General features: G+C 30.1%; 2 protein-coding genes across 2 annotated transcripts; one reads left to right on the top strand and one right to left on the bottom strand.

The window, feature by feature from the left end:
- Positions 1 to 5,148: 5,148 nt before the first annotated feature.
- LOC126673970 (uncharacterized) lies at positions 5,149 to 14,135 on the bottom strand. Its single transcript, XM_050368305.2, has 12 exons — positions 13,866 to 14,135; positions 13,123 to 13,275; positions 12,850 to 13,016; positions 8,580 to 8,672; positions 7,291 to 7,452; positions 7,024 to 7,206; positions 6,655 to 6,900; positions 6,357 to 6,566; positions 6,181 to 6,273; positions 6,023 to 6,080; positions 5,530 to 5,860; positions 5,149 to 5,419 (listed from the first exon to the last, which is right to left on the bottom strand). The coding sequence occupies exons 7-11, from the start codon at positions 6,754 to 6,756 to the stop codon at positions 5,823 to 5,825; spliced, it is 501 nt and encodes a 166-aa protein (XP_050224262.1). The 5' UTR covers positions 6,757 to 6,900; positions 7,024 to 7,206; positions 7,291 to 7,452; positions 8,580 to 8,672; positions 12,850 to 13,016; positions 13,123 to 13,275; positions 13,866 to 14,135; the 3' UTR covers positions 5,149 to 5,419; positions 5,530 to 5,822.
- LOC126672414 (uncharacterized) lies at positions 8,820 to 9,665 on the top strand. The gene has a single exon (XM_050366364.1). The coding sequence runs from the start codon at positions 8,820 to 8,822 to the stop codon at positions 9,663 to 9,665; it is 846 nt and encodes a 281-aa protein (XP_050222321.1).
- Positions 14,136 to 18,902: the final 4,767 nt, after the last annotated feature.

The raw sequence follows: 18,902 nt of genomic DNA, 5'->3' as shown, positions 1-18,902 counted from the left end.
CAAACGTTACGAAACAAATCCAAATGTTTACGAACGTTATGAAACAAATCCAAACGTTTCCCCATTTTAGCGATTTAAGCCAAACGTTAACAAACGTTACGAAAAAATCCAAACGTTTCACCTTTTTAGCGATTTAATCCAAACGTTACGAAACAAATCCAAACGTTTACAAACATTACGGAACAAAAACAAACTCTTCACATTTTTTGCAATATAAGCCAAACGTTTACAAACATTACGAAACAAATCCAAACGTTTCACCTTTTTAGCGATTTAAGTCAAACGTTTACAAACGTAACGAAACAAATTCAAGTGTTTCCCCTGTTTAGCAATTTAGGCCAAACGTTTACCAACTTTACGAAACAAAACCAAAGGTTTCACATTTTTAGCGTTTTAAGCCAAACGTTTACAAATACTAAGAAACGAATCCAAACGTTTCACCTTTTTAGCGATTGATCCCAAACGTTTACAAATGTTGCAAAACAAATCCCAACGTTTCACCTTTTTAGCGATTTAAGCCAAACATTACGAAACAAAACCAAAAGTTTTGCCTTTTTAGCGATTTAAATCAAACGTTTACAAATGTTAAGAAACAAAACCAAACGATTAAAACGTTACGAAACAAATAGAAACGTTTACAAACGTTACGAAACAAAACCAAACGTTTCACCTTTTTAACGACTTAAGCCAAACGTTTATAAACGTTACGAAACAAAACCAAACATTTCACCTTTTTAGCGATTTAAGCCAAACGTTAACAAACATTACGAAAAAAAACCAAACGTTTAAAATGTTACGAAACAAACATTACGAAACACATCCAAACGTTTACAAACGTTACGAAACCAAACAAAACATCTCACCTTTGTAGTGTTTTACGCCAAATGTTTACATACGTTACGAAAAAAAACCAAACGTTTACCTTTTTAGCGATTTAAGCCATATGTTTACAAACGTTACGAAGCAAATCCAAACGTTTCACCTTTTTTAGTGATTTAAGCCAAACGTTTACAAATTCTACGAAATAAATCCAAACATTTCGCCCTATTTGCGATTTAAGCCAAACATTTAAAAACGTTACAAAACAAAACCAAACGTTCCACCTTTTTAGCGATTTATGCCAAACATTTACAAACGTTATGAAATAAAACTAAACGTTTTAAACGTTACGAAAAAATCCAAACGTTTACAAACGTTACAAAACAACACCAAACGTTTCCCCATTTTTGCGATTTAGGCCAAACATTTATAAACGTAACGAAACAAAACCAAACATTTGTAAAAGTTACGAAACAAATCCAAACGTTTCACGTTTTTAGTGATTTAAGCCAAACGTTTACAAACGTTACGAAACAAATCCAAACGATTCCCCTTTTTAGTGATTAAAGCCAAACGTTAACAAACATTACGAAACAAATCCAAACATTTTGGATTAAATCCAAACGTTTAAACCGTTACGAAATAAATCCAACTGTTTCACTATTCTAGCGATTTTAGCCGAACTTTTACAAACTATACGAAACAAAACCAAACGTTTCACCTTTTTTGCGATTTAAGAAAAACGTTTTCAAACGTTACGGAACAAATCCAAACGTTTTACTTTTTTAGCGATTTAAGTCAAACATTTACAATCGTTACGAAACAAATCCAAATGATTCACCTTTTTAGCGATTTAAGCCAAACGTTTACAAACGTTACGAAACAAATCCAAGCGTTACACCTTTTTAGAAATTTAAGCCAAACGTTTACAAACGTTACGAAACAAATCCAAACGTGTCACCGTTTTAGCAATTTAAGCAAAACGTTTACAAACGTTACGAAACAAATCTAAATGTTTCACCTTTTTCGCGATTGAAGCCAAACGTTTACAAACGTTACGAACCAAATCCAAAAATTTCGCCTTTTTAGCGATTTAAGCCAAACGTTACGAAACAAATCCAAACATTTTCCCATTTTAGCGATTTAAGACAAGCGTCTTACAAACGTCATGAAACAAATCCAAACGTTTCACCTTTTTAACAATTTAGGCCAAACGTTAAAAAACAAAAGGAAACGATTAAAATGTTACAAAACAAATCAAAACGTTTCACATTTTTAGCGATTTAAGCAAAACATTTACAAACGTTACGGAACAAAACCAAACATTCCACATTTTTCGCTATTTAAGTCAAACGTTTACAAACGTTATGTAACAAATCCAAGGGTTTCACCTTTTTAGCGATTTAAGCCATACGTTTACAAACGTTACGAAACAAATCAAAGCGTTTCACCTTTTTAGCGATTAAGTCAAACGTTTACAAAAGCTACGAAACAAATACAAGCCAAACATTTACAAACGTTATGAAACAAATCCAAACATTACACTTTTTTTGCGATTTAAGCCAAACGTTCATAAACTTTACGGAACAAAAACAAATGTTTCACATTTTCAGCAATTTAAGTCGAACTTTTACAAACGTTACGAAACAAAACCAAATGTTTCACCTTTTTAGCGATTTAAGCCAAACGTTTAAAAATGTAACAAAATATATCCAAACGTTTTATCTTTAAGCGATTTAAGCCAAATGTTTACAAACAGTACGAAACAAATCCATACGCTTCATCTTTTCATCAATTTAAGCTAAGCGTTTACACACGTTATGAAACAAATCCAAACGTTTCACCTTTTTAGCGATTTAAGTCAAATGTATACAAACGTTACGAAACCAATCCAAACGTTTGCCCATTTTAGCGAGTTAAGACGAACGTTTACAAACGTTACGAAACAAATCCAACCGTTTTACCTTTTTAGCAATTTAAGCATAATATTTACAAACGGTACGAAACAAATTCAAAAGTTTCCCGATTTTAGCGATTTAAGCCAAACGTTTACATACGTTATGAAACAAATGCAAATGTTTCATCTTTTCAACAATTTAGGCCAAACATTTACAAACGTTAAGAAACAAAACCAAACGTTTAAAACGTTATTAAACAAATCCAAACGTTTCCTATTTTTAGCCATTTAAGCCAAACATTTTCAAACGTTACAGAACAAAAACAAACGTTTCCCATTTCTAGCGATTTAGGCCAAATGTTTATAAACGTTACGAAACAAATCCAAGGGATTCTTTTTTGCGATTTAAGCCAAACGTTTACAAAAGTTACGAAACAAATCCAAGCGTTTAACCTTCTCAGCTATTTAAGCCAAACGTTTACAAACGTTATGAAATAAATCCAAACGTTTCGCCTTTATAGCAATTTAAGCCAAACTTTTACAAATGTTACGAAACAAAACCAAACGTATAACCTTTTAGCGATTTAAGCCAAATCTTTAAAACGTTACGAAATAAATCCAAACGTTTACAAACATTACGGAACAAAAACAAACGTTTCAAATTTTTAGCAATTTAAGCCAAACATTTACAAACGTTAGGAAACAAATCAATACGTTTCACCTTTATAGCATTGAAATCAGTTTACAAACGTTACAAAACAAATCCAAACGTTTCCCCATTATAGCTATTTAAGCCAAACGTTTCAAAACGTTACGAAACAAAAAAAACGTTTACAAACGTCACGAAACAAATCCAAAGTTTACGAACGTTATGAAACAAATTCAAACGTTTCCCCATTTTAGCGATTTAAGCCAAACGTTAACAAACGTTACGAAAAAATCCAAACGTTTCACCTTTTTAGCGATTTAATCCAAACGTTAACAAACGTTACGAAACAAATCCAAACGTTTACAAACATTACGGAACAAAAACAAACTCTTCACATTTTTTGCAATATAAGCCAAACGTTTACAAACATTACGAAACAAAACCAAACGTTTACAAACGTTACGAAACAAATCCAAATGTTTACAAACGTTACGAAATAAATCCAAACGTTTCCCCATTTTTGCGATTTAAGAAAAATGTTTACGAACGTTACGAAACAAATCCAAACGTTTTCCCATTTTTGCGATTTAAGCCAAACATTTATAAACTTAACGAAACAAAACCAAACGTTTGTAAACGTTACGAAACAAATCGAAACATTTCTCGTTTTTAGTAATTTAAGCCAAACGTTTACAAACGGTACGAAACAAATCCAAACGTTTTGCCTTCTTTGCGATTTAAGCAAAACATTTTCAAACGTTACGGAACAAATCCAAATGTTTTACCTTTTCAGCGATTTAAGCCAAACGTTTACAATCGTTACGAAACAAATCCAAATGATTCACCTTTTTAGCGATTTAAGCCAAACGTTTACAAACGTTACGAAATAAATCCAAGCGTTACACCTTTTTAGAAATTTAAGCCAAATGTTTACAAACGTTACGAAACAAATCCAAACGTGTCACTCTTTTAGCAATTTAAGCAAAACGTTTACAAACGTTACGAAACAAATCTAAACGTTTCACCTTTATCGCGATTGAAGCCAAACGTTTACAAACGTTACGAACCAAATCCAAAAATTTCGCCTTTTTAGCGATTTAAGCCTAACGTTTACAAACGTTACGAAACAAATCCAAACATTTTCCCATTTAAGCCTAACGTTTAAAAAATGGTATATTGTCATAAAATATTTTATTACAATAAATTAGAATCTTATCACGATAATGATATTGTGAGAAAAAAATTTGTTACTAAATTTGTTGCAACATCCTTGTCCTAATAAGTTTTTCGTGACAAAAATTGATTTCTTCACGATATGCGTAAGTCTTGTGACAATCAATATTTTGTTAGGCCAAGGTATTTATTGTGACAAAATACTTTATTACAATAAGAATTTTACTTTATTACAACAAAAAATATTTTGGCACAAAAACTCAAAGTATTATGACTAAAAAGTTTTGTGACTGTAAAATTTTTTTATTGTGAAGAAAATTATTTGTTGTACTTAGAAAAAGTGACTAATTTAATTTGTCACGATTTTTTTAAGTGACAAAAACAATATTGACAACGGTTTTATATATTGACAACTTAAATTTTGTCATATTTCTCTTACATGACAAATTTCTTTTGTTAATAATTTAAGTTGTGGGGAAATTAATTTTGACAAAAAATTGAAATGAGAAAAATAATACATTTCAGTGATAAACATTATTATCACTAATTTAATAAGAAATGCTAATCTATTCCAATGAAACCTCATTAGAAACTCAAATATACAGCTCAATGAAAATATAATAATGAATCATTCGGATCAATTGAAAGCATATAACGCAACTGTTAATACAATCCAATACTATTATAAATTATAGAGAATCCATGCACTATGAAATACTTGCTAAAACTATCAGTCCATTTCTACAATAAAAATATAAAGGATCATTCCTAAGAATATATAAATTTAATTTTCTAAACATAAAATAAAAGATAATAAACTTCTTGTTTTGTTGAGATGCAAACCAACAATATCTATCCAGTGCTTGCTTTTCAAATTCAATCTAAAAGAATCAGAAAACAAAATCCGTATAAGATAACCAAATAGCTAGTACATGTCATTATTCAAAGGGATAGAATTTGTATTATAAGATATATAAATTGGTAATAATACCTTGAGTAGCAGAACTGACACATCCTTCTTGTTGACGCTTTAACTCGTCAATTTTAAACATTAATTCATCATAAGAATTTTGTAAGCGGCTAATTACCGTTTGTTGGCTTTCTATTTGCTTTGTTAGCTCATCGTTTATTGCCTGAGATTCGATCTTTTCAGCTTGCAAAAGAGATTCCAGTTCTACTTCTCTTATTTTTTTTGGCTTCACACCGTATCCAAGCCCACGAATATAACCTGATTTTGGTTTTAGCACATTTTCAAGGATCTCACGTCCAGTTATTTCAACACCATCAACCATCGCCTTCTCCCTCATAGCTTTCATTTGCTCCTACAAATTGAAATAAATTATTGAAAGATGAAAAAGCATATAAAATAAGTCAATCACTTAGTAAAGTGAAAACACTCACATAGTTTTCTTGAGCTTGCAAGTGAATCCAAATTCCATTTTTATGATGTGTATCAAATTAAAGTTTTATTTCAATTGGCTTACGATTTATATCATCTTGATTATCTTCCGTATTTTCTTCCAGATCACGTTCCATCATTTCCTATTACAGGTGATGTAAAAATAATAAATACATCAATGTCTCTTTATTAGTATGAAATGATTATAAAATTTATGCAACAAAAAAAATCAAGCACACATACCATTTCATACAGGCGCTGACAGTACGACTTTGAACCTGAAGTATGTGGAACTTGCATCATGCCTCGGTTACCTCGGTTTGTTATGCTTTGAGCCTAGATATATATAAGAAACATTAGCTCTAAATCTGGAAAATAACTAAAACTTTGTCAATCAATATTGATAGGATACATATTACCTTGAACTTTTCATCTTCGAAATGCTTACAAAATGTTATCCAATTTTCAGATTTGATATTGTCAATGGGGTGTTTACTTGCTTCATCAAAAGTCTCAAACTTCTTATAATGCATATGACAACGATGTTTGAAACTAGTGAAGCGTCTTGACATGATCTTGTCAATAACCTTTTTTATATGAGGATCTTCTATGTCTATGTCAAACTCACCCTAAAAATTTCAAATAAAATGTTTCAATGAATATAAAACATGAGTATAACAATAGCAAAATTTATATTAAAATACAAAAAAATCTTACCGCAAGTTTTACTAATATAGGCTGTTTATCCGCATCAGTCACATCAGTCCAATAAAAAACTCCTTTTGGTGCATATTGGCGAGTTAGAACACCAATCTCCATCTTAAATATTTTTTCAGCTGGACCAACGGGCAAATGTATTCCCTTTTTAATGATAATTCCACCTATTTTAGTACCTTCTTTTGCTCTCTTTTTAACTTCAAATCTAGTAGTTACACCACGACCTCTCTTTTTTTACAGGAGAAGCTGAATTGAAATAAATTTTAGAACAAATACATACTCTAAAAGGGTTCACTCGATAATAAGATAAATATAAGTTGTTAGGCAATAAACATTAAAATAGTATTTAAATTTGTATATGTTACCAACCGTCATGAGTTGTTGATCCAATTGTAGTGGAATCATTTGGTACTGCTGATAAATCTTGATCTTGATCTAAATGGAGAGATGTTTCAATTAAATTATTGGTCTCAACTGAAGGAGGTGTATTTTGAGGGAGTAAAGCAGCATTGTTTGTTGTTGTTTGCAACGGTGAAGAAACTCTACTTAACACTGGCATGGTGTGAATATAAACAAATTGTGAGAAAATTCCATTATTAGATATTGGATGACAATTATAATTATTCAGAAATATACCTTCTTTAGTTATTGTCATTGGCCTAATATAATTTGGCGATGACTTGCTTCTAGTTTTCTGACTTAATGAACTTTTCGACATTGAATTTGATTGAACCTGCGGGTGTATCTCTTGTGCAGAAGAAGTTTTTTTCTTGCCGTCATAACTAGTGCTTTTAAAATCTGAGCCAGAAAGATATTATGCACATCAAAAAACAGTGTATACCATCACTAATTCAACATTTAAACTAAAGATCGTAATATAAATTTCTATTAATTTAGTTTTTTGGAGACATAATAATGGGTAATATACAATTGTAGAATTCAATAAATATAGTTATACTAGGGATTGAATCACATAAAATTTTTTAATGGCTAAAGACAAAAAAGCAAATTAGGAACAAAAGCACTTACATGAATTCATTGGATTACAGGGTGAATAGCCAATGTTGAGCCACTGAAATATTTTAGGGTTTTTCTTGTTTATATAATCTGGAATAGGAGAAGAATAAAAATTCCATCTTTATAAAATTTAGAACGTGTAGTGATTTAGGGTGGAAATTTGCCGCCATAAATTTTGGCGTACATCAAAACTAGAAATTTTATTAAAATTTTAACTTCTTGAAATAAAATCTCCCGCTATAAATTTGCGCTGATTTGATAAGATAACTGTTGGTGCGTGTCAAAAAATTTAAAAGGAAAGGACAATGACAGTTGGTCTGTTTAGAAGGTTTTTATAAGGAGTTTAAAGAGTTGAAACTAGGTTAATTAACGTTATTTTGTTAGGGTATATTGGGCTATAAATTGTCTTGTTGGGCTAACAAGTTTATTTAATAAAATCTTTATCTTTTTTATTACCTATTTTTTTTCTTATTTATTGGTATATATTAAATTTTCATTCTTATTTAAATGAGTGTTCTTTTGTTTAAGTTGCTCTATTATTTGGAATAACCTCTATGAAAACAGTCGTATGTATCTTATGTTTCTTCCCTATTTTCTGATTTTACATAAATCAAAAAAGTTCTTTGCTGATTTTTTATGAACATGTTTGATAACAAAATTAGGAACCCTTTAATTAGTTTTTGCCTTTTTACAATTTACAATTTTTTAATATTAATTTACACTCTTTTTTGTATTTATTTACATACGTACACAAAATATGTTTCTAAAAAAAATAAGCGAAAGACTAATTCATTGCTTCTAAATATGTCATATTATACGATACAGGAAAACTAAGCTTGATAATTAAAATCCAAAAAACACCATATAGAATTAAATTTTCAACACCAAATATGAACATAAAACCTTACCTTTCAAGTGATAAATTTTTCTACCACTGCAGGTTGATTGAAGTTGGAGCTAAAACTTGTTCGATAGACTGTCTTTTTATCTTCACTTATTTGCTTCAAGTCATATTAGTCGACCGAGAAATAAAAAAACATGCAAGAAGAGATAAAAAGGTAAGAAAATGTTATTTTTATATATTTTTAATAAAATAATAAAAAATCTGTATAAATTTCTCCTAATGCTTCAGTATTTCAGGTGGATAAATGGATAAAAGTTGGATGAAACTTAGGAATAAGTTTAGTTCTGAATATATTCAAGGAGTTCGTAACTTTTTGGATGTTGCAAAAGTTCAAGTCGATTGTAATGGAAGAATTCGATGTCCTTGCAAACGGTGTAATAATTGTTACTTTAAATCAGTAACAGATGTTCGACGAGACCTGTTTCAAAATGGTATTCTTGAAGATTATACTACATGGGTACACCATGGTGAGAGTTCTCAGGTTGATAATAGTAATGATGACATTCGTAATCAAGTAGAAGACCAACATGATGAAATTTCAGAAATGTTAATTGACATGCAAAATTCAGCTTTTATAGAAACTAATATGGCTGGGAACAAAACCAGCCATAATACAAGTGTGCCTGAAAAGGAAGTGGAAAAATTTGCAAAGTTGTTTAATGATGCAGAATGCAAGTTATATCCAAGCAGTAAGAAATATTCAAAGTTGTCATTCCTTTTCAAGATGATGTACAACAAAATAATTACTAACTCTAGCATCAAGTCTTTTAGTCTAAACTTAGAATTGTTCAAAGATGCTCTTCCAGAAGGGGAAACACTTCCTAATTCTTACTATGAGGTGAAAAAATTAATGTGCGACCTCGGTCTTGGTTATATCACCATAAATGCATGTGTGAATGATTGCATACTATATTGGAAAGAGCATGAAAATCTCGACAAATGTCCAAGTCCTAATTGTGGAGCCTCTAGGTGGAAACTCAATTTGGGTAAAAGAAGAAAAATTGCACAAAAGATACTAAGATATTTTCCATTAAAACCTAGACTTCAACGATTATTTATGTCTAAAGAAAGCTCTAGAGATATGAGGTAGCATGAAGACAAAAGACAAAAAAGATGATACACTTAGGCATCCAGCTGATGCTAAGGCATGGGAGGAATTTGATAAGGAACATGATTTGTTTGCCAAAGACCCTCGTAATGTACGACTTGGACTTGCAAGTGATGGATTTAACCCATTTGGGAACATGAGTACTAGTTATAGTATGTGGCCAGTTATTGTAACACCATACAATCTGCCACCATGGAAGTGTATGAAGGAACCTTATTTATTCTTATCCTTGCTCATTCCTGGTAAAGATTCTCCTAACAATAATATTGATGTGTACTTGAGACCATTAATAAATGAGTTAAATGAATTATGGGATGATGGTATTGAGACATTTGATGCACATGCTAATGAGCAATTTCAATTACATGCTGCTTTGTTATGGACATAAATGATTTTCCAGCATATGCAATGCTATCTGGATGGAGTACAAAGGGAAAATTAGCATGCCCAATTTGCAACAAATGGGCCTGTTCACTTTCTCTAACACATGGAAAGAAACAATGTTATATGGGTCATCGTAGATACTTGGCTAAAGAACATCCATGGAGAAGAAGCAAAAAGTTTGACGGTAAAGTAGAGCATCGTTTAAAGCCAAGAGAATTAACAAGAAACGACATACTCAAACAAGCATCATATATTCCAAAAAAATGTAAGATTTGGAAAGCCACCTAACATGAAGAAGCGCAAGTGTACAAATGAAGAGCTGAATTGGACTAAAAGGAGCATAATTTTTGAGTTACCTTATTGGAAAACTTTAAAGTTGCGCCATAATTTAGATGTTATGCATATAGAAAAGAATATTTCTGAAAATATTTTAGGAACATTAATGAACACTGAGGGGAAAATAAAAGATAATGTCAAGGCTCGCATGGACTTAGAAGAAATGGGCATAAAGAAAGAGTTACATTTACAACAAGTAGGTAATAAATTTCGAATGCCGCAAGCATGTTATACATTGCCTACTTATGAAAGAAGAAAATTATGTGAATGGTTAAAATCAGTTAAATTGCCTGACGGATTTGCCTCCAATTTGTCAAGATGTGTAAATCATATGAATGTAAAATTCATGGAATGAAGAGTCATGATTATCATATCTTTTTACAACGATTGCTTCCGGTTGTTGCACATGGATATTTAAAGAAGGATGTTTTTCTCGTCTTGTCAGAGTTAAGTTATTTCTTTATGGACTTGTGCTCAAAGAAAATTAAAAAATCCAGTTTAAAGAAATTGCAAGATAATATAGTTTTAGTTTTGTGTAAGCTTGAAACTATATATCCTCCTTCATTTTTTGTGGTTATGGTACATTTATTAGTTCACTTGCCGCGTGAAGTAGAACTGGGAGGCCCAGTTCATTATTGTTGGAAGTACTTTGTTGAAAGGTTAGTATTTAATGTTTGTGTAAATTATAGACATAAATATATACACACATACAAAATCTACTGATTAATCTTATAATTTTTGTATCAAAACAGATTTTTAGGTACTTTAAAAAATTTAGTGCGTAATAGAGCTCGCCCTGAGGGCTCCATTGCTGAGGCCTACATTGCTAAAGAGTGCCTCAATTTCTGTTCAATGTACTTTCGTGAAGTTGAGACTAAATATACTCAAATTGAGAGGAACTTTGATGGTGGTTAGCTATCTAGAGTAAATGAATTTTCAGCTTTTGCACAAAAGGCAAGGACTTTAGGAGTTCCAACATATGGTGTGCTATCTGATTCAGATTTAAAAAAAAAATCCAATAGTATATACTCAATAATTGTGATGAGATACAAACATATTTAAAGTAAGTTACACTAATTTAATATTTTATATTTGATAATTTCAATAATATTAATCGTATTATTCCATAATTATAATAACATCTTGAAATTATTATCAGTTTGCGAAAAGAAGAAGTTGAAAAGCAAAGCCCTGATAATGTTCAAAAGAGACATCAAGAAGTTTTCCAGCTTGGTTTAAGAAAGATGTAAGTATTTTATGTAAGTATATTCTAAACATATGATTGTGTTATTTGCTATACATTTACTTTTTTATTCTTTTAAAGGTGGTGGGCTTGGCTTTGAATGGTTCATTGGCATCAACAGATCATCTAAATATATTAGGAGTAGGTCCTGATGCACGTATTGCAAGATACAAAGGCATAATTATAAATGGAATAAGATTTCACACTATTAACCATGATAATCATCGTCGAACTCAAAGCAGAGGTGTTGTAGTGAAGGGAGAATATGATGCGCAAGAAATTGATTTTTATGGTGTACTTACAGATATAATTGAGATTGAGATTGAGTACTGCCATAGTAACCATATCTACATTTTTAAATGTGATTGGTGGAACATTGGTGATAAAAAGAATGGTTTGAAGACATTTGGAGGTTTAATGAGTGTTAATGTACGTAAAAGATGGTTCAGCGAAGATCCTTATGTATTGGCAAATCAAACATCCCAAGCATTTTACGTACAAGATATAAAAAATGGCAGTAACTGGAAAATTGTACAAAAATCGTATCCTCGAAATGTCTTTAATGTTCCAGAAAATGAAACGGCGAATGGCGATCAATCAGTTCTTAATGATGAACCATATCAACAAACTGAATTAGATGGTGTTCATGGAATTGAACAAAGAGATGAGATCAATGTAGACTTTGGATCGAGAAGATGTACTTCCTGTGGAAATTGATGCTAGCATTGTGATTCAAAAAAATGAGACATGGCTAACTACTGGGACAGCTGATGATAGTTCGACAGATAGAGATGATGAAGAGGATGATACTATTTTCGATTATTGTGATGACGATAAAGAAGAAGATAAAGAAGAAGATGATGATGAAGAAGATAAAAATGGCGAATATGAAGAGGATGAGGATGAGGATGAATAAATTTTATCTTTTTTGATACTATAAAAAATATCCACGTACAGTTAGCATTTATTTATTTACTTACAATTTAAGACCTTTATTAATTATTATTTTTCTTACAAATATTAGTATTAAAATTGATTAGCTAAGTTCTAAACATGTACATACAGATATAAGTTCTAATTTTATCTAACTTCACTAAACCTCATTCAAGTAACATATCAACAATACAAGATTGAAAAAATGTTTTTCAATAAAAATCTTTAAGCAAAGAAAATTCAATTCACAGGTGAAATAAGTATTGGTACCTCTTTTCGTATTGAAATTGGCTTATGAGTCACCATACTAGCCATTATTAAAAACTGATGGTCGCCATTCGCAATAAAAACATCATCCAATTCAGTTTGTTGAACATCCAAATGATGTTATTGCTTTTATAGCTGACTATAATCTTATCAAACACAATAACCAATACCTGCAATAACAAATAAATTAAAAAATGCAAAAAATAATAGAAAAAAAAATAATATAAAAAGAAACAAAGTCAAATGAGGTGAAAAAATAGAGAGGGAAGTAGTTACCAGTAAAGCTAACAATGGCTCCATATGCTGCAAGAATTAAAAGTGAAAGAGAATCCATAGAAATAAAGGAACAGAACAGCTTTTTGACGAGTACAGTGTGAGACTGATTTTAGATTTCATGAGACGCTCTTTAATGGCTTTGCATTCCACATCCTAAAAAAGCAGCCAAAGACAAACACATCAATTTAATGTAACGTATGAATTTTAGAATTGGGACCAATCTTATTGTTTTTGTGAGACAAATAACAAAAAAAAAACTCTATGTCCTGATGATGTTGAATTTTTGGGGTTTTCACATGAAGGCAGGGGACGGTCTTTATGATCACTTGTTGGTTAATGGCTATGTTGGTCTGGTTAAACACTGAGGGGTAGCTAAATTTGCTAGGTGGGTTAATCTATGAATGAATAATGAATTAAATACACAAGTATATTTTCCTATGTTCTTAGAACCATTCACGATATTATCTTATTCTAACTCATTCAAACTAATCACATGCCAAAAATTGTGTGAAGTTTTTATATAGCAATTAACAATAATGTTCACTCTAAATAGAAGATTTGTTCATTTAATCTCTAAGCTAAAAAACTTTACAAATTCTATATAAAAGAACTTTCAATTTGTACTTGAATTTTCAAAAATACAGAACCAAACCTCTCTCAGGAATTTTATCGAACACTTATATGCATAACTTAGATAGCAACAATAGATCTGTATAAATTTACAAGTAAAAGAAATGACTTACATCTTCATTATCACCATAGATGTTGGAGTATAGAAGAACTAATTTTATCTCAAGAAGAGAAATAATCAACATGAGATCTAAAAAATATGCATTCATCATTTTATCTCTCTAAAATCCAGAAAAGAGACGATATATAAAAAAATTATTTCAAGATGAGACAATTAAAACAATATTGTTGAGTTTAAAAGTGTTGGAGATGATGGAAATTAAATTTTACTTTTGAATATCTCTGGGAAGAAGAAACGAAGCAAATGGACAGAACATGTCAAAAAGAATATGAACTGTTCTTTTTTCTTTTCTTAAGAAAATGGACATGGACTTTTATTTAGTGTTTACCAACGTTGACTTGTCATTTTTTTAGTTTTAACTCTAACTAGTGTAAAAACCCTCGCTTCGCTTCGGAACTGAATAAATTAAAATTAAAATTGCAACTTAATTTTCAACATAAATATTAGTATAACTACTAAAAATATGTTTTTCCAGCAAAATTAATAATCATATAGGAACTTAAATAGCAAGTTAGAATAATAAATCGAAAAATTAGGAGAGGAAGTTCTTAAAATAAATTTGGAGAGCAAATTATTATTAGTGATATTATGATAGTTTGTAAATGTTTTATTTATTTAATTATTATAAACTATTATAGGATTAACAAATATGCTTAACATGGCAACAAATAATGAAATATATAAACTTGAAGGGCAAGTTTAGAATATAAACTTGAAGAGCAAGTAATTTCTTGAGATAATATGATAGTTTATAGGGTTTTTTATTTAATTACTATGAATTGCCATAGAATTTATGACTTTTAATTTTTTAGATATTATGATAATTTGACTAAATATTTATTTAATGAGTTAATAGATAAAGAAATGAAGAATAACTAAACTTGGAAAGCAAGCATAAGAAACTATTTTAAAAAGTACAGAAGCTTCTCGAATTTTTTTTTTTAAAAAAAGGATATAGTCCAATTTTTTGACGTGAGAAACTATTTATTTTAAAAATAAAAAACGTTATTGCAAAAGATAACACCGAAAAACTTTAGAAAAATAAAAATAAAATTTCAATCATATCAATATTTGGTGTCATCAAATTTTTATGACATATTTTTTTTATAACAATAACAATTATTATGATTATCGAAGATAACAGTGACAAACTTGAACAAACAAAAAATTTAATAAGATAATTTAAACATTTGATAATTATAAAAAAAAAACTGCTTGAAAGCAAAATTACAAAACTTGGAAAGCAAGTTTGCATAATAATATTAATAAGTAAAATTATCAAATACATTTACAATTTTCCGTTTCAGCTTACAAATATCGTGTCAATCATCAAGTTACAGAATTAGTGAATGATAAAATTAGAAATATCTTGGAATTTTCTTCTTGCTTTCTGGCAAGGGAAAGCTGGCATAACCTGATTCAAAAGTCTCGGTCTAATCTCTTAGTTTCCAAATTAAGATATAAATAACACCCATAAAGTATCGGGTGAAATGATACATATCACATTTTGAAGAATAACTGAAACACTAATGAAAAGTAATCAATCTTTCATCACTAAGATCACTAATATGATTACAGTTTACAGGACTTATAAAGATGGCCATGAATTGTCTTAACTCTTAAGTTTCTCTGAGATTATCTCTTTCTATGGCAGTTTACCAAAATAGACTTCAATTTTTTTGGAGTTATAATGATTTTCTTTGTAAATAACGTGGAAAAGAAGGCTTTTTATAAAATCTGCATTTCCAATGCAAAGACAAAACAAAAATAAAAATATGAGCTGGTTTTAACATAATTAAATGAATACAATTGGGATTTTCTATTACGAAAAACTTAAAATTACTGAAATAGGCAAAATTTAATGTCCATGGTCTTTTGATGTTTTGTAATATCAGCAAGAAGTGAGGAGTAAATCGTAAAAGTGAACCCAAAACACTGTTCAATGTACAGTGTTTTGGGTTCACTTTTATACTATTAACTCTAATGGTGACATACATAATAAAACTCTTTAATTACTATTAGAATTAAAATTGTAACTTTTTAAATTAAAATACATATTTTATTTTAAACAAAATTAAATAGAATTAAAAATCCTTGATTACATATTTTGGCAATAAACTGTTATAATAATTTTTTTATCAAAATATTTCATTTTCGTATTTGTTGTCACAATTTAGGGTTATTGATTTTGGGAGTCATTGTACTTTCCCAAAGTTGCAAAATGGTCACCGAACAATTTTTTGTTCCAAAATGGTCACTGTACTTTGTGATTAGTAACTTTCGGCGATCACTAAATAAAATCCGGTGACTTTTGTCCTATGTGACTTGCCGGAAGCTTACTCACACCTTCCTTTTTGCCATGTCATTGTCGATATCACTCTTATTTTTCTACATCATCATCTTCTTCCCTAATTTTTTAAACATTTTCCGGCAAAAAGAAAGGTGTGAGTCAGCTTCCGGCAAGCCACATAGGACAAAAGTCACCGGATTTTATTTAGTGATCGCCGAAAGTTACTAATCACAAAGTACAGTGACCATTTTGGAACAAAAAATTGTTCGGTGACCATTTTGCAATTTTGGGAAAGTACAGTGACTCACAGAATCAATAACCCCACAATTTATTTTCAAATTTTTTAATCAAAAAGTTATGTAATTTGATGACAAATTATTGTTTTGTCATAATTAAAGATATTTATATATGATAAAATTAGCTTTTTCAAAAAATAATTTGTCAAAAAATCTTTATAGTGATAAAAATGCTTTCGTTAAAATATATCTTATTTATTGACAAAAATATTGATCACAAATTAATAAAATATATTTTTATCTATTGTTACAGTTTATTACTTTGTCAAAATAAATATATTATTTTGTGATAAAATAGATTATGTCAAAAATTATTTGTCACAATATATTAAATTTTTTAAAGTGATAATTTTTTTTTGTTAAAATATGTTTTATTGATTGGCGCCAAAACAATTGATGATAAATAATAATAACAATTTTTTTTTTGTCACAACATATATTTTTTCACAATTCTTGTAACAAAATCACTTGACAAAATTGTTTTAGTCACAAATCTATCTACTTTAGTGATTAATTATTATTTTGTCATAAAAAGTGTATATTTTGTGACAAATTTAATTTTGTTAAAAAATAATGTGTCACAATATATCTTAATTCTTGTAGCGCGTCTTACAAACGTTATGAAACAAATCCAAACTTTTCACCTTTTTAACAATTTAGGCCAAACATTTAAAAATGTTAAAAAACAAAAGGAAACCTTTAAAATGTTACAAAACAAATCAAAACGTTTCACATTTTTAGCGATTTAAGCAAAACGTTTACAAACGTTACGGAACAAAACCAAACGTTCCATATTTTTCGCGATTTAAGTCAAACGTTTACAAACGTTATGTAATAAATCCAAGCATTTCACCTTTTTAGAGATTTAAGCCAAATGTTTACAAAAGTTAAGAAACAAATTTAAGCATACCAATTTAAGTCAAACGTTTACAAACGTTACGAAACAAATCCAAACGTTTCACCTTTTTAGAGATTTAAGCCAAACGTTTACAAACGTTAGGAAACAAATCCAAATGTTTCCCCATTTTAGCGATTTAAGACAAACGTTTAAAACGTTACGAGACAAATCCAAACGTTTCACCTTTTTAGCAATTTAAGCCAAACGTTTACACACGTTACGAAACAAATCCAAACCTTTCACTCTTTTAGCGATTGAAGCCAAACGTTTACAAATATTACGAAACAAATCCAAACGTTTCGACTTTTTAGCAATTTAAGCGAAACATTTACAAACGTTATGAAACAAATCCTAACGTTTCACCGTTTTAGCGATTTAAGCCAAATGTTTAGAAACGTTACGAAACAAAACCAAACGTTTAAAACGTTACGAAACAAATCCAAACGTTTCACATTTTTAGCGATTTAAGCCAAACCTTTACAAACGTTACGAAACAAAACCAAGAGTTCCACCGTTTTAGCAATTTAAGCCAAACATTCACAAACATTACGAAACAAATCCAAGCGTTTCACCTTTTTGGCAATTTAAGCCAAACGTTTACAAACGTTCCGAAACAAATCCAAGCGTTTCATCTTTTTAGCAATTTAAGGCAAGCGTTTACAAACGTTACGAAACAAATCTAAGCGTTTCACTTTTTTAGCAATTTAAGCCAAACGTTTACAAACGTTACGAAACAAATCCAAACGTTTCACCTTTTTAGCAATTTAAGCGGAACGTTTACAAACGTTACGAAACAAATCCAAACATTTCACCATTTTAGCAATTTAAGACGAACGTTTACAAACATTACGAAACAAATCCAAACGTTACCTCATTTTAGCAATTTAAGCCAAACGCTTAAAACGTTACGAAACAAATCTAAACATTTCACCTTTTTAGCGATTTATGCCAAACGTTTACATACATTAGGAAACAAATCCAAACGTTTCTCCTTTTTAGCGATTTAAGACAAACGTTTACAAACGTTAGGAAACAAATCCAAATGTTTCCCCATTTTAGCGATTTAAGACAAACGTTTAAAACGTTACGAGACAAATCCAAACGTTTCACCTTTTTAGCAATTTAAGCCAAACGTTTACACACGTTACGAAACCAATCCAAACCTTTCACTCTTTTAGCGATTGAAGCCAAACGTTTACAAATATTACGAAACAAATCCAAACGTTTCGACTTTTTAGCAATTTAAGCGAAACATTTACAAACGTTATGAAACAAATCCTAACGTTTCACCGTTTTAGCGATTTAAGCCAAATGTTTAGAAACGTTACGAAACAAAACCAAACGTTTAAAACGTTACGAAACAAATCCAAACGTTTCACATTTTTAGCGATTTAAGCCAAACCTTTACAAACGTTACGAAACAAAACCAAGAGTTCCACCGTTTTAGCAATTTAAGCCAAGCATTCACAAACATTACGAAACAAATCCAAGCGTTTCACCTTTTTGGCAATTTAAGCCAAACGTTTACAAACGTTCCGAAACAAA

Source organism: Mercurialis annua, linkage group LG3 (genome assembly GCF_937616625.2).
Source record: "Mercurialis annua linkage group LG3, ddMerAnnu1.2, whole genome shotgun sequence".
NCBI classification, from domain to species: Eukaryota; Viridiplantae; Streptophyta; class Magnoliopsida; order Malpighiales; family Euphorbiaceae; genus Mercurialis; species Mercurialis annua.
The sequence above is the reverse complement of the archived record's forward strand: the minus strand, read 5'-3'. Positions and strand labels throughout refer to the sequence as shown.